The sequence below is a fragment of the Heterodontus francisci genome, chromosome 2, assembly GCF_036365525.1.
Source record: "Heterodontus francisci isolate sHetFra1 chromosome 2, sHetFra1.hap1, whole genome shotgun sequence".
Classification (NCBI taxonomy): Eukaryota; Metazoa; Chordata; class Chondrichthyes; order Heterodontiformes; family Heterodontidae; genus Heterodontus; species Heterodontus francisci.
This window is the reverse complement of record NC_090372.1, coordinates 110,107,931-110,134,988: the sequence shown is the minus strand read 5'-3', so window position 1 is coordinate 110,134,988 and position 27,058 is coordinate 110,107,931. Positions and strand designations below refer to the sequence as shown.

The following is a 27,058-nucleotide window of genomic DNA, read 5'->3' as shown; positions in this document are numbered from 1 at the left end:
ATTTCCTCAGCCACAGTAAGTAGGCAATTCAGGAGAATGCATGTTAGGATTTTCCCTGCTACGGACAAGAGGGAAATACCTCGATAGTTTCCATAGCATGATTTATCTCCCTTCTTGAAGATAGTTACAATTGTCGTAGTCCTGAAGTCAGGGGCCGGGGGAGGGGATGGTGGATGGGGGAGGAGTTCTTTTTCCTCCCAAATCCGTAGAACGATGCATGGAGTCTTGATGTGAGCAAATGCCCACCAGCTTTAAAGACCTCAGCTGGAATACCATTAAGGCTGGAGGCTTTGATGTTTTTCAACTGCTTGATTGCTTGTTGCAGCTCTCCCATTGATGGTGGTTCACCCATGGATTCTACCACAGGGTACTGGGGGAATAGCCTGAAGAGTATCAGCTGCCACTGTGGATTCACGGTTGAGGAGTTGTTGAAAATGTTCTTTCCAGCGTTGGCGGATGACATTGTCATCCTTAAGAAGGGAGACACCATCCTGTGCATGAAGGGGATTTTGTGCATTTGACCTTGGTCTATAGATGGGGTCTTGGTGGCTTCAAAAAAGCTTTGCATGTCATGATGATTGGAATATTGTTGGATCTCTCAGGCTTTCTCTTCCCACCACTTGTTGTTTGTATTCTGGATTTGTCTTTGGGTGTCAACCTTGAGTTGTTGGAATGCTGCCTTCTTGACTTGCAACTTTGGGTTGGTCTGCTAGTTCACATATTTCAGCATTATTTTCGTTGAAACAGTCCTGGTGACGACGATGCTTGAACCCAATGGTCTGGACATAGGAATCTTATACAGCTGACTTTATTTATTCCCATTGTTCTGAAATTGAATTTGCTGTGTGAAGATTTTCCAGATTGGTTGTGGGCTGCAATTGGAATTCCTCGCTTCAGTTGGGCTGCTTTATGGCTGAGACATTGATCTTCTTCCTCTTGGACTTTGGGTCTTGGTGCTAGGTGAATGCTCATCATGACTGAACAAGTCGATGATTTGTCCAGTGGGCATCAGTCCCCCACATGGATCGAGTGATACAGACATCACTTAGATCTTTGACTAGAACAATGACATAATCTAGAAGTGCCAGTGCTTTGATCTAGGATGCCTCCATATGGTTTTGTATTTGTCCTTCTGTTGGAAGAGGGTGTTTGTCATAATGAGGCTGTGCTGAGCACACTTTGTCAGCAGGAGGACACCATTTGCATTGGCTTTTCCCAACGGTTTCTCTCCAGACATCGGAGTCACGGCCAACCCTGACATTAAAGTCCCCCAGAAGGATGATCTTTTCTTCTTTTGGGATTTCGGGATGGCAGTGAAGACTTCAGCAAGGTCAGAATAGAACTTTGCCTTAATATCTTCATTGGAGTCAAGAGTTGGGGCATAAGCGCTGATGAAGGTGGCATATTGATTACGGCTGAGCTGTAGGTAAAGTATAAAAAGCCTTTCATTTATACAATTGGGGAGTTCTGGCAGTGCATCCAAGATCCTATTCCAGACTCCGTGAACACGAAGGTTTCTGTCAGCCTTTCCTTTCGAGTAGAAGGTGTATCCCCCTGCTTGTTCATTCAGCTGCCCCTCCCCAGGAATTTGAGGGTGGCGATGTCAATTTGGAGTCTTGATAGCTCACATGATACAATTGCAGTTCTTCTTTCTGGCCAGTCACTCTTGAGATTATTCATGAGTGTTCTCACATTCCAAGTTGCAAAATTTAAAGTTTTCTTTCTTTGACCACAAAGATGGTGATCCCACAGGGTGTGGTCCCCAGCCAGGAGAAAGTGGGACAGCCTATTTTTAGGGCACCTTTTCTAGCACCGCCCTCCCTCCCCATTTGGGGTGAGCAGAGGACTACTCAGTTACAGATCCTACTGCCCAAAGACACCTCTGTCCCAACACAGGTGTCCAATGACCTTCATGCATCTGTTGTCTGTGTGCAGATTCCTGACTAGGGACTCCCAGGTTCATAGGCCTGTCCCCGTTGCCAATTCTCCATTGCTACAGGACTTGGCAAATGGATCCTGGGGAGCTGTCATTGTCCACATGATCTTGACAGGTTGGTGGTCAGATTTTGGTGACGTGCTGAACCACGATGACTGGGACCACCTTGCTGCTGCAGCCCTCTTCTGCCTTCATGGCCAGTGAGACACACCATCTTCCTTTGCCTGTTCTGCCATTGAGGACTTTTTGGACCACACTTTGTCTGCTACCTCCCCCCTGACCCTACCATGGATCGTTGGAGTGCACAAGCCTCTCCACCCCGCCAAAGTGGTGATCCACAAAGGGTGGTGTCAGCAGTTGTAAAAACTCCCATCAACCCACACTTGGTCAGCCAAATACTCCACCTCCCATATATGCTGAAGGGTAGACTCCGGAATACGTCGAGCACTTCCCATACCTTGGCAACCACCTCTCTCAAAAGGTCACCAGGGATGAGGAGATCCAACACCGGATCAACTGCGCCAGCTCAGCCCTCGACAAATGACAGCAGTGAGTGTCTGACTACAAAGACATCCGCAAGTCAACAAAAGTCCTTGTGTATGGAGCGGTTGTCGTCACAACACTCCTGTACTGCAGTATGACCCTGACTGTGCATCAGTGACACATAAGAACGCTCGAGAAATTCCACCATCATTGCCTCCGCGGCATCCTTCAAATTCAATGGGAGGACCGTCGAACCAATGCTAGTGTCCTTCTTGAAGCCAGGTCTACAAGCAAGCTTTGAACTGCATAACCTCGGCATGGGCAGTAGCAGTCTGGACTGGCTTTCGGGCTGACAGGTAAGACACTGGCAGATTGGCAGTGTGGGATAACTTTCTTATTCTGGCTTAATTTTCTTTCTAGAAAAGTTCTAACTGCAAACAATGACCTCCTGCATTTTAGGCTTCAGTTCTGGGCCCTAGGCCTATAACTTAGTCACTTGGTTAAAACATGTCAGCACGCGCATGTGTCTCTTTATTCCTATACTCATGTTATTTATAAGTGGAATGGTAGGCCATCCTACTCCTTTCCTATTCAAGGATTTGGCAGTCGGCCTATCAATGAAACTGATCACCCTTCTGCGAAGAATATCTCAGCAGACACTGGTATCAACCATAGAATCACCCCACCATAAGATTTTTCTGAATTATCAGGCCATAGACAAAGTAACAAATATCTCTGGTCATCATAAACCATAATAATAGATGACTCATTATCACAACAAACCTCCTCAGATTACAGTATTTTTAAAAAAGTGCAAATTCACTTTTTTAAAAACATAACTTACTCTCAAATCCTCCCCGTGAAAGGGCAGATGAAAAAGTATGACAGAAAACCAGGTGAAAGAGGTGAGTATTGAGCTAGTTTTTAAAGGTTATGAAAGCTGGAGTTTGTAGTATGGTTATGTTTCAAAAACTGAGATCTTTAATGCAGTGTAAAATTGAATCGGAGGAGACATGTGACCTCACACCAATTCTACCCAGAAATAAGCCAGGGATGAGAACCAGGAACCCAGATCAAAGACTCCTTTGAAATCAGGGTGGAAGGTTGTAACACCTAAAGGAAATGGCTTTCGCTCTCCCAGACTCTCAGATTGTAATAGGGAGACAGGGGCTCTAAAAATACAAATTTAAATTGTAATTTTTAACACCTGGAAACAAAGTAAGGCTCAGGTGATTTTGCTACGGTCAGACTTATGGACTAAAAGGCAAACAACTATTGACTTTTTTCTCTGGGTGAATTCAACAAGCTTTCCTAGATCTGGAGGCAGGCTGAAAGGAAAAAAGGAAGACAGTAAGCAGTGATGTGCGGTCTAGAGAGAGCAAGAGAAAAACAGCTGCTCTCAGATCACCAATACAGCAAATAGCTGCTAAGACTTGAACCCGATTCGTAATTTGATGTTTGCGAACGAGAAAAGATCAACAGGGTCACCAGAGATTGCCATATTAACGGAAGACAAGTTGAATGTGTTTGGAAGAAGTGAGCGAAGAGGACATTGGCTTTGAGAAGGACAGAGATCTAACCCATTGCAACTTGGAGGAGTTTGGGACTTTTAATTGTAAGGATACCTTTCTCGTTGAGAACACTGTAACATATAAAAAGGGTGTGGGGTTTTCGAGTGTGTTAATAAATTAGTGGGAAATACCTTTCTCTGTAATTTAATATATTAGCTACCTGCTAAGTACTGTTCAGTTAATGTTGATTTTTAGTTGAATTGTTAGAGTAAAAGTCTTAAAATGTGAAACCTTATGCAATTCTTTAATCAGTTCATATCTCTTGTTTTAAATTTAAGTCTCTATTGAGGTCTTAACAAGGTGAATAAGGTAAGAGGCAGAGCAGTTTAAGGACATAAGTACAATAGAAATAGGCCTCCTCCTGAAGTCCACACCATCACAGATGCCAGTCGTCAGCCAATTCGATTCACTCCATGTGAAGAAATGAATGAAGGCACTGGATACTGCAAAGGCTATAGACCGTGACAACATTCTGGCAATAGTAGTGTAGACCTGTGCTCCAGAACTTGCCGCGCCCTAGCCAAGCTGTTCCAGTACAGCTGCAACACAGGCATCTACCAGGCAATGTGGAAAATTACCCAGGTATGTCCTGTACACACAAAGCAGGACAAATCCAACCCGGCCAATTACCGCCCCATCAGTCTACTCTCGGTCATGAGTTAGGAATTCAAGCGGCACTTGCTTAGCAATAACCTGCTCAGTTTGGGTTCCATCAGTGCACTCAGCGCCTGATCACATTACAGCTTTGGTTCAAACATGGACAAAAGAGCTGAACTCAAGAGGTGAGGTGAGAGTAATTGCCATTGACATCAAGGCAGCATTTGACCAAATATGGCAACAAGGAGCCCTAGCAAAACTGGAGTCAAAGGGAATCAGGGGGAAAACTCTCCACCAGTTGGAGTCATACCTGGCATAAAGGAAGATGGTTGTGGTTGTTGGAGGTCAATCATCTCCGCTGCAGGACATCACTGCAGGAGTTCCTCAGGGTCGTATCCTAGGCCAAACATATCCAGCTGCTTCACCAATGACCTTCCTTCAATCATAAGATCAGAAGTGGGGATGTTCGCTGATGATTGCACAATGTTCAGGACCATTCACGACTCCTCAGATACTGAAGAACTCCACGCAGAAATGCAGCAAGACCTGGACAATATCCAGGCTTGGGCTGATAAGTGGCAAGTAACATTCATGCCACACAGGTGCCAGGCAATGACCATCTCAAACAAGAGAGCATCTAACGATCTCCCCTTGACATTCAATGGCATTACGATCGCTGAATCCCCCACTATCAACATCCTGAGGTTACCACTGACCAGAAACTGAACTGGAGTAGCTATATAAATACCATGACAAGAGCAGGTCAGAGGCTAGGAATCCTACTCACCTCCTGATTCCCCAAACCCTGTCCACCATCTGCAAGGCACAAGTCAGGAGTGATGGAATACTCTCCCTTTGCCTGGATGGGTGCAGCTCCAACAACACTCAGGAAGCTCAACACCAAGCAGGATACAGCAACCCATTTGATTGTCACTCCCTCCACCACCAACGCACAGTGACGGCAGTGTGTACCATCTACAAGATGCACTGCAGCAACACACCAAAGCTCCTTAGACAGCACCTTCCAAACCCGTGACCTCTACCACCTAGAAGGACCAGGGCAGCAGATGCATGGGAACACCACCACCTGCAAGTTCCCCTCCAAGTCATGCACCATCCTGACTTGGAACTATATTGCCGTTCCTTCACTGTCGCTGGGTCAAAATCCTGGAACTCCCTTCCTAACAGCACTGTGCATGTACTTACCCCACATAGACTGCAGCGGTTCAAGAAGGTGGCTCACCACCACCTTCTCAAGGGCAACTAGGGATGGGCAATAAATGCTGTCCTAGCCAGCGACACCCACATCCCATGAACAAATAAAAAAAAGAACAGGATTAGGCCATTCGGCTCCTCAAGCCTGCTCCGCCATTCAATAAGATCATGGCTCATCTGATTGTGGCCTTAACTCTACTTTCCTGCCTGCCCCCATAAACCTGGACTCCATTTGTCAATCAAAAACCTGTCTAACTCAGCCTTGAATATATTCAATGACCCAGCCTCAACGGCTTGCTGGGGAAGAGAACTCCAAACACTAACAAATTCCAAAAACAGTAAGAGTGAAGCAGCTGAATGCTCTGCCACCAATGGTAGGATGAAAAGGGAGGATGAAATGCACAAAAGGCCGGCTCTACCTCACTGCTCCCTCTCTCGACTTCTCCACTGTTGCTAAATTAACAGACTGCATATCCGACATCCAGTACTGGATGAACAGTAATTTCCTCCAATTAAATATTGGGAAGATGGAAGCCATTATTTTCAGCCCCCACTCTGAATTTTGTTCCCTAGCTACTGACACCATCCATCTTCCTGGCAACAGTCAGACACTAAACCAGATTGTTCGCAATCTTGGTGTCATATCTAACCCAGAGATGAGCTTCTGGCCACATATACTTGCCATCAGTAAGACTGCCTATTTCTACCTCTGTAACATCACCCGACTTCCCCACCACCTCAGCTCATTTGATGCTGATACCCTCGCTCATGCCTTTGTTATATCGAGACTTGACTATTCCAACGCACTCCTAGCTGGTCTCCTACTCTCTACCTCCATCAACTTGAGGCCATCTAAAACTCTGCAGCTCGTGTCCTAACTCGCACCAAGTCCCATTCACCTATCACCCCTGTGGTTGCTGATCTACATTGGCTTCTGATCAAGCAACACCTGGATTTTAAAATTCTCATCCTAGTTTTCAAATCCCTCCATGGCCTTGCCCCTCCCTATCTCCATAATCTCTTCCAGCTCCACAACCCTCTGAGATATCTGCACTCAAACTCTGGCCTCTTGAGCATCCCCGATTTTAATTGCTCCACCATTGGTGGTCGTACCATCAGTTGCCTAGGACCTAAGCTCTGGAATTCCCTCCCTACGCCTTTCTGCTTCTCTCACTTTCCTCCTTTAAGATGCTCCTTAAACCCACCTGATTGACCAAGTCTTTGGTCAACTGACCTAATCTTATGTGGATTGGTGTCATATTTTATTTTATTTTGTAATGATCCTTTGAAGTGCCTTGGGACACTTTATTGCATTACAGGGGCTATTTAGAATCATAGAATGGTTACAACACAGAAGGAGGTCGGCCCATCGAGTCCATGCTGGCTCTCTGCAAGAGCAATTCACCAGTCACACTCCCCCACCTTTTCCCCATAGCCTAAATATAAGTTATTCTATTTGCATTTGTAGAGATAAAATGCATCATATTTTACAAAAATAGCTTCTAACTTTCTTAGTGGTTCAGTGTGCAAATATATCATAATCATGGAATGTAACTCACTGTTACCATTTGATAATCTTCATAAAAACCTTCTGATGTGAGCTTTAGCCCTGCACAGTATCTGAAGGTTTTCTGGTTGATACTACTAAACAACAACAACTGCCATCAATGTTTATTTGAACAGCCTCTTGTAATGCAATTTGCATTTATATAGCACCCAGAACATAAAACAAATTCCAAGGTGCTTCATGGAGGTGTGTGAAAATGGGCACCAAGCCAAAGGAGGAGATTGCAGAAAGGATGTCCTAAAGCTTGGTCAAAGAGATGGGCTTTAAGGAAGGTCTTAAAGAAAGGGTGGAAAAGCTTTGAGAGGGAAATCCAGAGAGTGGAGTTAAGTGGTTGAAGACACAGCTGCCAATGGTGAGCTGAAGGGGGAAATGCTTGAGATCAGGCTCAGAGGAATGGAGAGTTTGAAGGAGTTGTAGGGTTGGAGGAGGTTACAGGGATAGGGAGGAGAGAGGTCTTGGAGGGATTTAAACATGGGAATGAGAATTTCCAATTGGATGGAGTTGTAGGGGGCAGTCTTGGAGCCAATGTAGGTTAACGAGAATGGGGTGGATGAATTTTCTGAGGCAGTGGCTAGGGAGGGATGGATTCTGTGGCAAGGAAATGGAGTTTGTAATGAAGGTTGAAAAGGATAGCTTTGGTCTTCTGTTTCTGCAGGAAGTTAAAACTCTTCCAGGGCTGGATGATAGAGGAGCAGATTGGTGGGGGATGGGAGGATGTAGGGGAAGGGGGAAGGAGAGGGTAACAATTATTGGGGTACTAATCTTTCCCTTCAATAACTCTCACTAAAATATTACTGTACTTTTCTACAGTCTCTCAGTAAGGTTCTACGTCATACATCTTAACTGATCATAAAAATTACATTCAAAATTCAAAACAAAAACAGGAGATGAAAGCTGTTTACTTCAAGGCCTATTGCATTTACTCACCATAATGTACAGGTAATAAAGAGATTCAAGAAAGGTGTAAATAAAATTCTAACGTAAAATCATATTCTCTTTGCATTCCTTCCGCTGCCCAAAAAATTGGAGTAATATAGATTCTGCTGATTGAGGCAGAAAAACAAGTGTGTGTAAGTTTAATCAGTAAGTTATAATGACAGAGCCAACATTATTCTTGAATTGCACCTTTTAACTCCAAGAACCTCAGATTTCCCTTTAATGTTACATGTATTCCTGCCTCCTAACTGGATAAAATGTCTTTTCTTCCTCTTCTTCTTTGGCCTCCTGGTCTCAAGAGACAATGGGTAAGCGCCTAGAGGTGGTCAGTGGTTTGTGAAGCAGCGCCTGGAGTGGCTATAAAGGCCAATTCTAGAGTGACAGACTCTTCCACAGGCGCTGCAGATAAAATTGGTTGTTGGGGCTGTTACACAGTTGGCTCTCTCTTTGCGCTTCCGTCTTATTTCCAGCCAACAGCTAAGTCTCTTCGACTCGCCACTCTTTAGCCCCACCTTTATGGCTGTCCGCCAGCTCTGGTGATCACTGGCAACTGACTCCCATGACTTGTGGTCAATGTCACAGGACTTCATGTCACGTTTGCAGATGTCTTTAAAGCGGAGACATGGACGGCCGGTGGGTCTGATACCAGCGACGAGCTCGCTGTACAATGTGTCCTTGGGGATCCTACCATCAGCTACTAGAATTTTAGACTTGGGTAAGGCTGACTTTACCGGGATGAGACAGAGACAGAGACAGAGACTGGTACGGTAAACTGGGTAGATCTGTTAATGGGTCAAACGACTGAAGAACAGTGGAGAATATTTAAAGAAACATTTAACGAAATACAGAGCGAGTATATACCCCTGAGAGGAAAAAGCTCCACTTCACAGAAAAAACAGCCATGGACAACTAAAGAGATTAGGGATAGCATAAAACAAAAAGAAATGGCTTACAAAAATGCAAAACGCAGCACAGATCCAGCCGAATGGGATCGATACGAAGACCAGCAAAGGGTCACAAAGCAGCTTATAAGAGCTTCTAAAAGAGATTATGAAAGGAAACTTGCAAGGGGCAGCAACATCAGTAAGAAGAAATTTTATAGTTAAATAAAGGGAAAACAGGTGGTCAAGAGCAATGTAGGCCCACTAAAAGCTGAAACTGGAGATATTGTCATTGATAATGGGGAAATGGCAGACATGTTGAACAATTACTTTGCCTCAGTATTTACAATTGACAAGGAGGATAACTTGCCAGAAGTCCCGAAAAAATTAATACCTGATAGGGGACAGGGACTTAATACAATTAACGTAAGTAAATCATCAGTAACAAGGAAATTAATGGAACTGAAGAGTGAGAAATCCCCAGGACCTGACGGTTTCCATCCGAGGATGTTAAAGGAAGTAGGGGAGCACATTGTAGATGCCCTAATTATAGTCTTTCAGAGTTCCCTAGATTCAGGAGTGATCCCTCTGGATTGGAAAGTTGCACATGTCACTCCACTTTTTAAGAAGGGTGAAAGGGGGAACCAAGGAAATTACAGACCAGTTAGCCTGACATCTATGGTGGGCAAGTTGCTGGAGTCTATAATCAAGGATAGGGTGAATGAACACCTAGAAAAATTTCAGTTAATCAGGGACAGCCAACATGGATTCATGACGGGAAGGTCATGCCTGACAAATCTCATTGAATTTTTTGAAGAGGTGACTAAGGTAGTGGACAGGGGAGTGTCCATGGATGTTATTTATATGGACTTCCAGAAGGCATTTGATAAAGTCCCACAGAAGAGACTGTTAACTAAAGTAGAAGCCCATGGAGTTGAGGGCAAATTATTGACATGGTTATAAAGTTTGTTGAGTGGTAGGCGACAGAGAGTGGGGATAATGGGTAACTACTCCGATTGGCAGGATGTCACTAGTGGTGTCCCGCAGGGATCTGTGTTGGGGCCTCAATTATTCACATTATTCATGAATGACTTGGATTATGGCATAGTAAGTCATATATCCAAATTTGCTGATGATACAAAGTTAGGCGACATTGTAGACAGTCTAGATGATAGTATAAAATTGCAAAGAGATATTGACAGACTAGGTGAGTGGGCAAAACTGTGGCAGATGGATTTCAATGCAGGCAAGTGTGAGGTTATCCATTTTGGACCAAAAAAGGATAGAGCAGGGTACTTTCTAAATGGGAAGAGGTTAAGTACAGTGGATGTCCAAAGAGACTTGGGGTTCAGGTGCATAGATCTTTAAAGTGCCATGAGCAAGTGCAGAAAATAAACAAAATCGCTAATGGAATGCTAGCCTTTATATCTCGAGGATTGGAGTATAAAGACACAGAGGTTATGCTGCAGCTGTACAAAACCCTGGTTAGACCCCACTTGGAGTACTGTGAACAGTTCTGAGCACCACACCTTAGGAAGGATATATTGGCCTTGGAGGGAGTGTAACGTAAGTTTACAAGAATGATACCTGGACTACAGGGGTCAAGTTACGAGGAGAGATTACACAAATTAGGCCTGTTTTCGCTAGAATTTAGAAGGTTAAGGGGTGATCTGATTGAAGTCTTCAAGATCTTCTTTGGCCTCCTTATCTCGAGAGACAATGGGTAAGCGCCTGGAGGTGGTCAGTGGTGTGTAGAGCAGCGCCTGGAGTGGCTATAAAGGCCAATTCTAAAGTGAAGGCCTGTTTTCGCTAGAATTTAGAAGGTTAAGGGGTGATCTGATTTGAAGTCTTCAAGATATTAACAGGAAAAGACAGGCTAGATAAAGACAGACTATTTCCACTGGTTGGAGATTCTAAAACTAGGGGGCATAGTCTAAAAATTAGGACCAGACCATTCAGGAGAGATGTTAGGAAGCACTTCTTCACGCAAAGGGTGGTAGAGGTTTGGAACTCGCTCCCACAAACAGCAGTTGAAGCTAGAACAGTTGTTAATTTTAAATCTGAGATAGATAGATTTTAGTTTAGCAAAGATATTAAGGGATATGGGCCAAAGGCAGGTATATGGAGTTAGGCCGTGGATCAGCCATGATCTCATTGAATGGGACAGGCTCGAGGGACTGAATGGCCTACTCCTGTTCCTATCTTCCTATGTTGCTATCTTCCATGCGGCTCACATGGCCAAGCCATCTCAAGCGCCGTTGGCTCAGTAGGGTGTATATGCTGGCCGCCTCGAGGACTTCTGAACTGGAGATACGGTCCTGCCACCTGATGCTAAGGATTCTCCGGAGGCAGCGAAGATGGAATGAATTGAGACGTCACTCTTGGCTGACATAACCTGTCCAGGCCTCGCTGCCATAGAGCAAGGTACTGAGGTCACAGGCTTGATACACTCGGACTTTTGTGTTCTGTGTCAGTGTGCCATTTTCCCACACTCTCTTGGCCAGTCTGGATAAAATTTAATACACACAAAACTTGCACATGTGAAGTATTACCCATTAGCAAAGGTGAAAAAAATATTTATGTACAATTGGTGACAATACACAGTCAAAGTATCAAGCCAATGTATAACTGTTAGCATCAAGTCTTAAGTTCTTGGATAAAGTACCACATAGTAGTCTCGTGACTAAGGTCAGAGCATGTGGAGTCAGGGAACAGAATGGTTAGCAAACTGGCTGCCAAACAGTAAAGAAAAGGGTAGGGGTTAAAGGTATTTACTCAGACTAGTGGAAAATTGGGAGTTGTGTTATACAAAAATCAGTGCTGGGCCAATGTTCACTATTTACATCAAGGATGCAGACTCAGAAGTACAATTTCAAAATTTAGAATTACACCTTTTTTTTGGGGTGGGGTAGAGGCGGTAGATTTAAAACTGAGGAACACTGTGATAAAATACAAGATAAAGTTAATAACCTTGCAGAATGGAAAGGTAAATGGTGAATTAATTTCAATGAAGGGAAGTGTGAGGCAGTGCATTTTGGCAGGAGAAATAACGTTCTATAATCCTTGGAAAATTAAGTCCAAATGGTATAGAGGAGCAAAGAGATATAGGGGTACAGATTTACAAATCATTAAAAGTAGCGATGCAAATTAACATACCCATAAAAATTGCAAACAAAGCACTGGGGTTCATTTCCAGAGCAATACAATTGATGGGTTTAAAAGTGGATAAATCCCCAGGCCCAGATGAGATGTATCCCAGGCTGTTATGTGAGGCAAGGGAGGAGATAGAAAGGGTTCTGACACAAATTTTCAAATCCTCTCTGGCCATAGGAGATGTGCCAGAGGACTGTAGGACAGCAAATGTGGTACCATTATTCAAGAAAAGTAGCAGGGATAAACCAGGTAATTACAGGCCAGTGAGTCTAACATCAGTGGCAGGGAAACTATTGGAAAAAATTCTGAGGGACAGGATTAATCTCCACTTGGAGAGGCAGGGATTAATCAAGGACAGTCAGCATGGCTTTGTCAGGGGGAGATCATGCCTAACAAACTTGATTGCATTTTTTGAGTAGGTGACTGGATGTGGAGATGAGGGTAAAGCAGTTGATGTAGTCTATATGGACTTCAGTAAGGCTTTTGATAAGGTCCCGCATGGGAGATTGGTTAAGAAGGTAACAGCCCATGGGATCCAGGGCAATTTGGCAAATTGGATCTAAAATTGGCTTAGTGGCAGGAGGCAGAGGGTGATGGTCGAGGGTTGTTTTTGCGATTGGAAGCCTGTGACCAGTGGTGTCCCGCAGGGACCGGTGCTAGGACCCTTGCTGTTTGTAGTGTACGTTAATGATTTAGATGTGAATATAGGAGGTAGGATCAGTAAGTTCATAGATGACACAAAAATTGTTGGTGTCGTAAATGGTGAGGAGGAAAGCCTTAGATTACAGGACGATATAAATGGGCTGGTAAGATGGGCAGAGCAGTGGCAAATGGAATGTGATCCTGAGAAGTGTGAGGTGATGCATTTTGGGAGGACTAACAAGGCAAGGGAACATACAATGGATGGTAGGACCCTAGGAAGTACAGAGAGTCAGAGGGACCTTGGTGTACTTGTCCATAGATTGCTGAAGGCAGCAGCACAGGGAGATTAGGTGGTTGGGGAGGCATATGGGATACTTGCCTTTATTAGCCGAGGCATAGAATATAAGAGCAAGGAGGTTATGATGGAACAAAAACAAGAAATGCTGGAATCACTCAGCAGGTCTGGCAGCATCTGTGGAAAGAGAAGCAGAGTTAACGTTTCGGGTCAGTGACCCTTCTTCGGAACTGACAAATATTAGAAAAGTCACAGATTATAAACAAGTGAGGTGGGGGTTGGGCAAGAGATAACAAAGGAGAAGGTGCAGATTGGACCAGGCCACATAGCTGACCAAAAGGTCACGGAGAACAGGCAAACAATATGTTAATGGTGTGTTGAAAGACAAAGCATTAGGACAGATTAGGTGTGAATACACTGAATATTGAACAGCAGCAAGTGCAAACCTGAAGAAAAACAACCTGAAAAAAACAGTGGGTAAGCAAACTGAACAAACTAAGATGAAATGAAATAAATGCAAAAAAAGATTGTAAAAAATGTAAAAAGGAAGAAAAAATAACTAAAAATGAAAGTAAAATGGGGGGCTGTCATGCTCTGAAATTATTGAACTCAATGTTCAGTCCGGCAGGCTGTAGTGTGCCTAATCGGTAGATGAGATGCTGTTTCTCGAGCTTGCGTTGATGTTCACTGGAACACTGCAGCAATCCCAGGACAGAGATGTGAGCATGAGAGCAGGGGGGAGTGTTGAAATGGCAAGCAACCGGAAGCTCAGGGTCCTGCTTGCGGACTGAGCGGAGATGTTCCGCAAAGCGGTCACCCAGTCTGCGCTTGGTCTCCCCAATGTAGAGGAGACCACACTGTGAGCAGCGAATACAGTATACTACATTGAAAGAAGTACAAGTAAATCGCTGCTTCACCTGAAAGGAGTGTTTGGGGCCTGGGATAGTGAGGAAAGAGGAGGTAAATGGGCAGGTATTACACCTCCTGCGATTGCAGGGGAAGGTGTCCTGGGACAGGGACGAGGTGGTGGGGGTAATTGAGGAGTGGACCAGGGTGTCGCGGAGGGAACGATCCCTTCGGAATGCTGACAGGGGAAGGGAGGGGAAGATGCGACTAGTAGTGGCATCACGCTGGAGGTGGCGAAAATGGCGGAGGATGATCCTTTGGATATGGAGGCTGGTGGGATGAAAAGTGAGGACAAGGGGAACCCTGTCACGGTTCTCTCACCTTTACATGGTCCATCTCTGACACTTCCCTTCCCTTCCTCGACTTCTCTGTCTCCATCTCTGGGGATAGGTTGTCTACCAATATCCATTATAAGCCCACTGACTCCCACAGCTACCTCGACTACACTTCTTCACACCCTACCTCCTTGTAAGGACTCCATTCCATTCTCCCAGTTTCTCCGTCTCCGACGCATCTGCTCTGATGATGCTACCTTCCATGACGGTGCTTCTGATATGACCTCCTTTTTCCTCAACCGAGGATTTCCCCCCACTGTGGTTGACAGGGCCCTCAACCGTGTCCGACCCATTCCCCGCACCTCTACCCTCACCCCTTCCCCTCCCTCCCAGAACCGTGACAGGGATCCCCTTGTCCTCACTTTTCATCCCACCAGCCTCCATATCCAAAGGATCATCCTCCGCCATTTTCGCCACCTCCAGCGTGATGCCACTACCAGTCGCATCTTCCCCTCCCTTCCCCTGTCAGCATTCCGAAGGGATCGCTCCCTCCGCGACACCCTGGTCCACTCCTCCATTACCCCCACCACCTCGTCCCCGTCCCAGGGCACCTTCCCCTGCAATCGCAGGAGGTGTAATACCTGCCCATTTACCTCCTCTCTCCTCACTATCCCAGGCCCCAAACACTCCTTTCAGGTGAAGCAGCGATTTACTTGTACTTCTTTTAATGTAGTATACTGTATTCGCTGCTTACAGTGTGGTCTCCTCTACAATGGGGAGACCAAGCGCAGACTGGGTGACCGCTTTGCGGAACATCTCCGCTCAGTCCGCAAGCAGGACCCTGAGCTTCCGGTTGCTTGCCATTTCAACACTCCCCCCTGCTCTCATGCTCACATCTCTGTCCTGGGATTGCTGCAGTGTTCCAGTGAACATCAACGCAAGCTCGAGGAACAGCATCTCATCTACCGATTAGGCATACTACAGCCTGCTGGACTGAACATTGAGTTCAATAATTTCAGAGCATGACAGCCCCCCATTTTACTTTCATTTTTAGTTATTTTTTCTTCCTTTTTACATTTTTTACAATTTTTTTTGCATTTATTTCATTTCATCTTAGTTTGTTCAGTTTGCTTACCCACTGTTTTTTTCAGGTTGTTTTTCTTCAGGTTTGCACTTGCTGCTGTTCAATATTCAGTGTATTCACACCTAATCTGTATTAATGCTTTGTCTTTCAACACACCATTAACATATTGTTTGCTTGTTCTCCGTGACCTTTTGGTCAGCTATGTGGCCTGGTCCAATCTGCACCTTCTCCTTTGTTATCTCTTGCCCCACCCCCACCTCACTTGTTTATAATCTGTGACTTTTCTAATATTTGTCAGTTCCGAAGAAGGGTCACTGACCCGAAACGTTAACTCTGCTTCTCTTTCCACAGATGCTGCCAGACCTGCTGAGTGATTCCAGCATTTCTTGTTTTTATTTCAGATTTCCAGCATCCGCAGTATTTTGCTTTTATTTTAGAGGTTATGATGGAGTTGTATAAAATGCAAGTTATGCCACAGCTGGAGTACTGTGTACAATTCTGGTCGCCACACTAAAGGAAGATGTGATTGCACTGGAGAGGGTGCAGAGGAGATTCACCAGGATGTTGCCTGGGCTGGAGCATTTCAGCTATGAAGAGAGACTGGATAGGCTAGGGTTGTTTTCCTTAGAGCAGAGAAGGCTGAGGGGGGACCTGATTGTGGTATACAAAATTATGAGGGGCATCGATAGGGTCGAAAGGAAGAAACTGTTTCCCTTAGCAGAGGTGTCAATACCAGGGTGCATAGATTTAAGGTAAGGGGCAGAAAGTTTAGAGGGGATTTGAGGAAAAATCTTTTCACCCAGAGGGTGGTTGGAATCTGGAACACACTGCCTGAAGGGGTGGTGGAGGCAGGAACCCTCACAACATTTAAGAAATATTTAGATGAGCATATGAAACGCCATAGCAAACAAGGTTACGGGCCAAGTGCTGGAAAATGGGATTAGAATAGATAGGTGCTTGACAGCCGGCACAGACACAATGGGCTGAAGGGCCTGTTGCTGTGCTGTATAACTCTATGACTAAGAGCAGACAAGTTATATTATGCTTGTATAGAACATTGGTTTTACCACTCTTGGAGTACTGTGCACTGCTTTGGTCTCCATATTACTGAAAAGGATATAGAGGCCCTGCAGAAGATGCAAAAAAGATTTACAAGGATGACACCAGAACTGAGAGGGTATCCCGATCAGGAAAGATTGAACAGCCTGAGCCTGTTTTCTCCAGAAAAGACAAGGCTGAGGAGTGACCTTACAGAAGTCTTTAAAATTATGAAAGTGCTTGATAGAGTAAATGTAGAGAAAATGTTTCTGCTTGTGGGGAAATCCAAAATTAGAGGCTACACAAATAAATCCAGTAAGGAATTAAGAAAAACTTCTTTACCCAGACAGTGGTTGGAATGTGGAATTTCCTTCCACACAGAGTAGTTGAAGCAACTTACATAGATGTATTTCTAGTCAAGTTATTTATGGCACAGAAGGAGGCCATTCGGCCCATCAAGTCCATGCTGGTTCTTCACAGAGCTATGCAGTCAGTCGCACTCCCTGGGGAAGTTAGACAAGTACATGAGGGATAAAAGAATAGGAGAGTATGCTAATAGGGTTATATATAGTAATATGGGAGGTGGCTTGTGTGGAGCATAAACATGGGCATGGACCACTTGGGCCAAATGGCACATTTCTATGTAAATTCTATGTAATCTTCTTGCTTTCTTAATTCCCAATCTGCCTGCATGCCATGCATGTTGTACAGTAGTTTCTACTGGCTAATGTATTATCTAACACAAGGGAAAAGAGGCAGATCTGTCCCAACAGCCAATAAGTCATAGTAACTGCAAGTCCAAGATTTGATGTAAGACAAGCAATTTGACACTACTGGGAAGGATGCTCTTTTCCAGCCAGCACAGGCACAATGGGCCGAAAAGCCTCCTTTCGTGCTGTAAAACTTTCTAGCTTCTATCTGCGTACATGTCCAGCCTAACCCCTTCTTCATGTCACCAATTCCGTCCACTTCCCTGCCTGTCCCTGCCTCAGCTGATCTGCTGCTGAAACCCTCATCCAACCTTTTGTTACCTCAAGACTTGACTATTCCAATGTACTCCACGTTAAAGGCACAGTTGTTGTTGTTTGCTTAGGCTGAAGTAGGCTGTACAAAAGCTTGTTTTTTCAGACCCAACATATCCTTTCCATCACCAAGACTACTTACTTCCACAATGCCAACTCCATCTTTCACTTACTCCACTACCATCAAAAACCCTCACTTAAACTTGTCATCTCTAACCTTATTTTTTTCAATGCCCTCCTTGTTGGCTTATCAACCTCTTCCCTCTGAATTGTCCTTAGCTATTACTCTCATCCTTGTTGCCACCCAATCCCCCAAAAATTCTCATTTCAAAATTCTCTTCCTCGACAAATCACTTCCCAGCTTTGCCCCTATTGTATCCTTGTCTTTTATCAATCATACATCCCCTTCTGTGCTCTCCAAACTGCTGACTTTGGCCTGCTGGTCACACCCCTCCCATCCAGCTTTGACGGCACAGCATTTTGTTGTATTGGCAATCCTTCAGCAAACCTTTCTTTCGCTCTAACTCTGTCACTGCCTTTAAAAGCCAGATTTGATGAAAGATAAATACTTGAAATGCCATAACTTGTCTTTTTATTCATCCTGACTGACCTGCTCTGTATTTCCAGCATTTTTGGTTTTTATTTCAGATTTCCAGCATTTGCAGTTTTTCCTTTTTCTCAAAACAAATTTATTTGACTAAGCTCTTGGTTGTCTCTCCTAATCCTCCCGCAAAGTCTTGGCATCTGCTCTTTTTCTGCTCTGTGAAGCATGTTGAGATTTTTTTTCTAAGTTAAACACTCTATATGAATGCAATCTTTTATTTGTGTTATAGAGTAGAAATCTAAGAAAGATACATCAATTTGTAGTTGATATGAGTTTTCAATGGCATATGCTACTCTGCTTAGTATTCTAGTAAACAATATAAAGTTGAAGCAAAAGTCATATTGAAAATATTACTAAGCTTCACTTTTCCTTTTTTTTGGGTGGGGGGGGGGGGGGGGGGGGTGGTGGTGAGGAATAGGGAAGAAAGAGAGCTGAAGAAAAACAATTAACTATCAGACTGAGGTTTGACCATATCCAAACCGCTAATGGGCAATTATATGATACAATGAATATTTCCTTGACTAAGCTGGCTTAAAAAAAGCAAGTAAGTTTGCTCACAAACTGATTTATCAAGATCACGTAATCAATCACCCATTAATTTTTTTCCATTGTTTTGACTTGCTTTGTTTATAGAGTTTCACATTTTTAAAATAATTTTGGGAAACACGTTTGTATTGGGAGTAGTTTGGTATTCCCAATCAGATCATGAAAACTGTATCTCATGGCCCTTTGGAGATAACCATCAACACCTTGCAACATCCTTAATAAAGGATGAACTATTAAATTCATGAGGAGTTACAATTCCACATACGACTAAAAGCACAATAAACATTTTAGCCTCATAATTGAATACTGATTAAAATTTCTGTATTCAAATTGATAAATCAGTTCATTTTAACATTTAGGCGCTATACAAGAACAGTGTCAACAGACCAGCAAAATCTAAGTGTGAAATTATAAAACGTGGTCCCAAACAAGTGTACTTGTACACCTTTTTTGACCATTTAAAAGGTTAAGGACACTCCATGATGTCATATTTCAAGTGTTTCTAGCTATACCACACTCTTGAGGAGTTCTAACATTTCTGGTCAAATAGGGATTGATTTCTTGCTCAAGTGACATCAGCAATGACTGCCAACGAACAACATGGGAAATAATATCTCTTTTATTCTGATGTGGGCTGCGCTGATCACGAATGGCCCAGAATTTGCGGCAGCAGTGCATCTCACAACGTGTGCTGTGAGTTGCATTTTTTCCTCACCCTTTAGCTACAATAATTTTTATGCTGCAAACTGCTTGAAGTGCAAATTGATAATGGCGTATGAGGACAATGAGGCCTTTGGGATGAATAAAATTTAAAGACAGAGAAAGAAACAAAAATGATTGAAAAGGAATAGGGTGAATTAGAGTTAAATTAGATACTGAAGGAGAAATGAAGAGAGGGAAAGAAAGATGGCATGAAGAGAGATAAAGAAAAAAGTGACAGAAAAGTAAGAAAAACTTTAAAATTTTAAAAATCTCTAGTGTCACAAAAATGTGCTACGTTGAATGATTATTATTTTAAATCCACTGGCTGGAAACCTGAATTAAATTTAAACGAGAAAAGAAACCGATAAAAGGTGACTCTACTAGCAGCTAAATTCTAATGCATTTAAGTGCAGAGGAATTGTCTGCACAGTCCCAGCAAGAACAATGAACTGAGGAATCTGAGTGAACTACCTATCCTCCTCCCATTAGCAAGACATTGCCAACATTTGGACATTAACCTGGTGAAGACAAACAATTCAAACCTAATCAAGTGAACAATGGGTCCCTGGTTGAAACTACTGGAAAACATTCTGAGGGACAGGATTAATCTCCACTTGCAGTGGCAGGGATGAATCAAGGATAGTCAGCATGGCTTTGTCAGGGGGAGATCATGTCTAACAAATTTGATTGAATTTTTCGAGGCAGTGACTAGGTGTGTAGATGAGGGTAAAGCAGTTGATGTAGTCTACATGGACTTCAGTAAGACTTTTGATAAGGTCCCGCATGGGAGAGTGGTTAAGAAGGTAAGAGCCCATGGGATCCAGGGCAATTTGGCAAATGGGATCCAAAATTGGCTTAGTGGCAGGAGGCAGAGGGTGATGGTCGAGGGTTGTTTTTGCGATTTGAAGCCTGTGATCAGTGGAGTACTGCAGGGACCAGTGCTGGGACCCTTGCTGTTTGTAGTGTACGTTAATGATTTAATCGTGAATATAGGAGGTATGATCAGTAAGTTCATAGATGACATGAAAATTGGTGGTGTTGTAAAGCCTTACATTACAGGACGATATGGGCTGGTAAGATGGGCAGAGCAGTGGCAAATGGAATGTGATCCTGAGAAGTGTGAGGTGATGCACTTTGGGAGGACTAACAAGGCAAGGGAATATATAATGGATAGTAGGACTCTAGGGAGTGCAGAGGGACCTTGGGGTGTTTGTCCATAGATTACTGAAGGCAGCAGTACAGGTAGATAAGGTGGTTGGAAAGGCATATGGGATACTTGCCTTTATTAGCCGAGGCATAGAATATAAGAGCAGGGAGGTTATGATGGAGCTGTATAAAATGCTAGTTAGGCCACAGCTGGAGTACTGTGTACAGTTCTGGTCGCCACACTATAGGAAGGATGTGATTGCAGTGGAAAGGGTGCAGAGGAGATTCACCAGGATGTTGCCTGGGCTGGAGCATTTCAGCTATGAAGAGAGACTGGATAGGCGAGGGTTGTTTTCCCTCGAGCAGAGAAGGCTGAGGGAGATGGCGACCTGATTGAGGTATACAAAATTATGAGGGGCATCAATAGGGTAGATAGGAAGAAACTTTTTCCCTTAGCAGAAGTGTCAATAACCAGGGGGCATAGATTTAAGGTAAGGGGCAGGAAGTTTAGAGGGGATTTGAGAAAAGATGTTTTCACCCAGAGGGTGGTTGGAATCTGGAACACACTGCCTGAAGGAGTGGTAGAGGCAGGAACCCTCACAACATTTAGGAGGTATTTCGATGAGCACTTGAAATGGCATGGCATACAAGGCTACGGGCCAGGTGCTGGAAAATGGGATTAGGATAGGTGCTTGATGGCCGGCACGGACACGATGGGCCAAAGGGCCTGTTTCTGTGCTGTATAACTCCATGACTCTAAGATAGCCACTCCAATTTGCATCACTGTACTCCACATTCCAATGCATTTGGGTGGAGACAAATTCTCTGCACAGTCCCAGCAAGAACAATGACCTAAGGAATCTGAGTGAACAACCTATCCTCCTCCCATTAGCAATTAAGGTCATCACTTGGACATTAAACTGGTGGAGACGAACCATTCAAACCTAATCATGTGAGCAATGGGACCCTGCTTGAGAACGGAATTCCTAGACATGGACTGATTAAGCTGCAAGAGGGAATGCAAACTGGTAGCCATCATGCTGAATCATTGGATGACCGTCATGTGACAGGCCCACAATCTGTGTGCTTAAGCTGGTGTTTTCTCTGCAGCAATCAAACAAGCAGCTAGAGACTGACAAGAGAAGACTGAAACTGGGGTTCCTCCTTTCTCTCTCACTCTCTCCAATCCACCTTGCAAGCTTCGAACCCTGACTGCTGGCTGAAACCACCTATTTTTTTAATTCATTCATGGGACGTGGGTGTCGCTGGCTAGGACAGCATTTATTGCCCATCCCTAATTGCCCTCGAGAGCGTGGTGGTGAGCTGCCTTCTTGAATCACTGCAGTCCATGTGAGGTAGGTACACCCACAATGCTGTTAGGAAGGGAGTTCCAGGATTTTGACCCAGCGACAGTGAATAACGACGATATAGTTCCAAGTCAGGATGGTGTGTGACTTAGAGAGGAACTTGCAGGTGGTGGTGTTCCCATGCATTTGCTGCCCTTGTCCTTCTAGTTGGTTGAGGTCGTGAGTTTGGAAGTTGCTTTCGAAGGAGCCTTGGTGCGTTGCTGCAGTGCATCTTGTAGATGGTACACACTGCCGTCACTGTGCGTCGGTGTTGGAGGGAGTGAATGTTTGCAGATGGGGTGCCAATCAAGCGGGCTACTTTGTCCTGAATGGTGTCAAGCTTCTTGAGTTGTTGGAGCTGCACCCATCTCGGCAAGTGGAGAGTATTCCATCACACTCCTGACTTGTGCCTTGTAGATGGTGGATAGGCTTTGGGGAGTCAGGAGGTGAATTACTCACCGCAGGATTCCTAGCCTCTGACCTGCTCTTGTAGCCACAGTATTTATATGGCTACTCCAGTTCAGTGTCTGGTCAATGGTAGCCCCGAGGATGTTGATAATGAGGGATTCAGCGATGGTAATGCCATTGAATGTCATGGGGAGATCGTTAGATTCTCTCTTGTTTGAGATGGTCATTGCCTGGCACGTGTGTGGCATGAATGTTATTTGCCACTTATCAGCCCAAGCCTGGATATTGTCCAGGTCTTGCTGCATTTCTACATGGACTGTTTAATATCTGAGGAGTTGCGAATGGTGCTCAGACTTGTGCAATCATCAGTGAACATCCCCACTTCTGACCTTATGATTGAAGGAAGGTAATTGATGATGCAGCTGAAGATGGCTGGGCCTAGGACACTACCCAGAGGAACTCCTGTAGTGATGTCCTGGAGCTGAGATGATCAACCTCCAACAACCACAACCATCTTCCTTTGCACTCGGTACGACTCCAACCAGCAGAGTTTTTTTCCCCTAATTTCCATTGACTTCAGTTTTGCTAGGGCTCCTTGCTGCCATACTCGGTCAAATGCTGCCTTGATGTCAAGGGCAGTCACTCTCACCTCACCTCTTTAGTTCAGTTCTTTTGTCCATGCTTGAACCAAGGCTGTAATGAGGTCAGCAGCTGAGTGGCCCTGGGGGAACCCAAACTTAGCATCACTGAGCAGGTTATTGCTAAGCAAGTGCCGTGTGATAGCACTGTTGAGGACACCTTCCATGACTTTACTGATGATTGAAAGTAGACTGATGGGGCGGTAGTTGGCTGGGTTGGACTTGTCCTGCCTTTTGTGTACAGGACATACCTGGGCAATTTTCCACATTGCCGGTTATATGCCAGTGTTGTAGCTGTAGTGGAACAACTCGGCTAGGGGCGCAGCAAGTTCTGGAGCACAGGTCTTCAGTACTATTGTCAGAATATTGTCAGTACCCATCGCCTTTGCAATATCCAGTGCCTTCAGTCGTTTCTTGATATCACGCAGAGTGAATCGAATTGGCTGAAGTCTAGCATCTGTGATGCTGGGGACTTCTGGAGGAGGCGAAGGTGGATCATCAACTCGGCACCTAAGCATATCGCTGCTGCAAACAGAGACTCTTTGAAGGAAACCTTCTGCATTGCTTCTCCAGGAGAACTACTGAATCAGCCGTCCACATCTGCTAAACGGAAGCCTCAGGACCACCAAATTCAGCTTGAAGCCAGCTGAGTCACCAACCTCCACAGACTGTATAGCCCTTTTTATTTCTCTGGAGAGAGAGAGAGCAGTTAAAGCGGTGATTTAAAAAGCGCGCCAAAGAGTCGGAGGCTGGAGAGAGAGAAAGACAGCAGCGAGAGTGAGAACGGCGCGGGGGGAATATTTGAAAAGTGACATTGAGTGACGGCACAATCAACTGAGAAAGCAGGGAAACAGAAAGCAGCCGGGGTGAGTAGACCAGTAAGCTTTTAATTTAATCTCAAATATAAAATAAGACTTAATTGATTCATTAGTATATAAATTAAAAACTAAAGCGGATTTTATAATTTATCATGCAAAGTGATAGAAAAAGACCAGCAGGGAGTGCATTCGTTCAAGTTAGGACAACTTAGTACAGAAGCTGTATTAAGTATTATTAGGGTTTATCAGTACTCATAAGGTTTACTAGCAGTAGCAAGATTTATCAGTATTGCCAAAGCTTTATTCACATTTGTAAGGTTTATTACCAGGAGGAAGGTTTAGAAATCTGTGTAATCAAGAAAAGTATAACATTAGTTGTAGGTGGTACTATCATTTGATAAGCACAGTAAATTCTACTGCACATAGGAATTATTCTAAGTTAATTAAGAAAGTAATTAAAGTAAATTAACTAATAACACAAGTAACAATGGAAGGACAGGTGTTATGTTGCAGCTGTGGTAAATGGGAGCTTTTGGATGCCAAGGCGATCCAGGACAAAAACGTCTGCAGAAAGTGTAAGCAGCTAGAGGAATTCTGGATCAGGATTATTGATCTGGAAGCTGAACTGCAAACACTGTGCAACATAAGGGAGGGGGAGAAATACCTGGACACTTTGTTCCAGAAGACAATCACACCTCTTAGAACAGGGTCATCTGCTTTGCTCAGTACTGAGGGACAGGAGGATGTGACCATGAGTGAGGCAGGTAAAGGGAACGAGCAGACAGTAGTGGAAGATCCTCAGAGTTTTCAATTGTCAAAAAGGTTTGAGGTGCTCTCAACCTGTGTGGACGAAAGCGAGGTCTGCAAGGTTAGTGAGCAGACTGGCCATTACACTGTGGTACAGGAAGCCATTCAAGTGGGGGGAGCAAAAAGGAATGTAGTGGTAGTAGGGGATAGTATAGTGAGGGGGATTTGACACTTCAGTGCAGCCGAAAGCGTGAATACAGAAGGCTGTGTTGACTTCCCGGTGCCAAGGTTTGGGACATCTGCTCAGGGCTTGACAGGAACTTGGAGTGGGAGGGGGAGGATCCAGTTGTTGTGGTCCATGTAGCAATCAATGACATAGGTAGGACTAGGAAAGAGGTTCTGCTTAGACAGTATGAGGAGCTAGGCACCAAATTGAAGAGCAGGACCTCAAGGGTAATAATCTCTGGATTATTACCTGAATTATGTGCCAATTGGCAGAGGGCACATAAGATTAGTGAAATGAATACATGGCTCAAAGACTGGTGTGGAAGAAGTGGATTTCTGTTTGTGGGGCACTGGCACCAGTACTGGGGAAAGTGGGGACTGTACCACTGGGACGGTCTGCACCTGAACTGTGCTGGGACCAGTGTTCTAGCAAATGGTACAACTAGGGAAGTAGAGAGGGCTTTAAACTAAACAGGGGGGACGGAGAGGGATCAAGCTTGGGTAGATGTAGCAAATCACAGGGTAGAGTCAAGGCAGGAGAGCATAACAGTAGTATGGGAAATGAAGGTCAGAGAATGGCAGGAAGGGACAGAGAGAAAAAACCTAAGAACACACCAACAGTCAAGTCTAGATGTTACAAATGGAACAAAAAGACAAAACTAAAGGCTCTGTATCTGAATGCAAGTAGACGAACTGATAGATCATATTTATTTACTTCACTGTGCGCTAATAGCCATTACGGAGACATGGCTGCAGAATGACAAGGATTGGATCCTCAATATTGAGGTTGGTTGATGTAAATGGGTGGTTGTTGGTCGGCACAGACTTGGTGGGCTGAAGGGCCTGTTTCAGTGCTGTATCTCTAAATAAATAATATTCAAGAAGAATAGGAAGCTCGGTAAAAATGGAGGGGTAGCACTGTTAATCAAGGATGTCATTGGTGCAATAGTTAGAGATGACCTTGGTTCAGGAAATCAGGATGTAGAATCAGTTTGGGTGGAGATAAGGAATAGTAGGGGAAAGAAGTCACTAATGGGAGTGGTCCACAGGTCCCCGAACAAGAACCACAATGTAGGACAAAGCATACAAGAAGAAATAATGTGTGCTTGCGATAAAAGGGTGGCAATAATCATGGGTGATTTTAATCTACATATAGACTGGAAAAATCAGATTGGCAATAGTAGCTTGGATGAGGAACTCATAGAATGCTTTTCAGATAGTTTCTTAGAGTTCTGGAACCAACCAGAGAGCAGGTTATATTAGATTTGGTATTGTGTAATGTGACAGGATTAAATAATGACCTCAGAGTAAAGACACCTCTAGGTAGCTGCGACCATAATAAGATTGAAATGTGCATCCAGTTTGAAAGAGAGGATTTGATACAAGACGAGCATTTTAAACTTAAATAAGGGCAACTATGTGGGCATGAAAGCTGAGTTAGCTGAAGTGAACTAGGTTACTAGGCTAGGAGACAGATCAATAGAGAAGCAGTGGCAGATATTTAAAGGAATATTTCAGAATACTCAAAATAAGTATATTCTTACTGTAAGGAAAAATTCCAAGGGGAGGACCCACCATTCATGGTTAATTAAATAAGTTAAGGAAAGCATCAAACTTAAGGAAAAAGCATATAATTGCACAAAAATGAGTGGCAGGTCATACGATTTGTCAGAATATAAAGAATGGCAGAGAATGACTAAAAGGTTAACAGGATAAAAAATTTAGAGTATGAGAGTAAGCTAGCTAGAAATGTAAAAACGGATAGCAAAAGTTTCTACAGGTATTTAAAAAAGAAAAGAGTAAGTAAAGTGAGTGTTGGTCCTCTGGAGGATGAAAATGGGGAGTTAATAGTAGATATTAAGGAAATGGATGAAATGAACAAATATTTTGCTTCCGTCTTCACTATAGAGGATACAAAAACATTCTAGTAATAGCTGTAAATCAGGAAGTGGAAGGAAGAGAGGAACTTGGTGAAATTACAATCACCAGGGATGCAGTACTGACCAAACCGATGGAGCTGCGGGCTGACAAGTCCCCGGGTCCTGATGTGCTTCATCCTAAGGTCTTAAAAGAGGTGGCTAATGAGGTAGTAGATGCATTGGTGTTAATTTTTCAAAATTTGCTAGTTTCTGGAAAGGTTCCATCAGACTGGAAAGTAGCAAATATAATCCCTCTATTCAAGGTGGAGGGGTGGGGGAGGGGGGGTTGTGGGGAGACAGGAAACAGGTAACTACAGGCCAGTTAGCTTGACGTCTGTTATGGGGAAGGTGTTAGAAT

General features: G+C 44.1%; 1 protein-coding gene across 4 annotated transcripts in view; it reads right to left on the bottom strand.

Moving 5' to 3' along the window:
- The window catches only part of LOC137379820 (cytochrome c oxidase subunit NDUFA4-like), a 54,313-nt gene that overhangs the window by 18,257 nt on the left and 8,998 nt on the right, over positions 1-27,058 (bottom strand). The window contains exons 2-3 of one of the 4 annotated variants that reach the window (XM_068051207.1): positions 16,980-17,082; positions 8,297-8,412 (exon numbers count right to left, since the gene is read on the bottom strand). The exons of 1 other annotated variant lie outside the window; for it this stretch is intronic. In XM_068051207.1, the coding sequence (XP_067907308.1) occupies positions 8,297-8,299 (3 nt within the window). In that variant the 5' untranslated portion in view covers positions 8,300-8,412; positions 16,980-17,082. The remainder of the gene's footprint in view (positions 1-8,296; positions 8,413-16,979; positions 17,083-27,058) is intronic. 2 more of the 4 variants (XM_068051216.1, XM_068051222.1) reach the window with 2 other exon arrangements.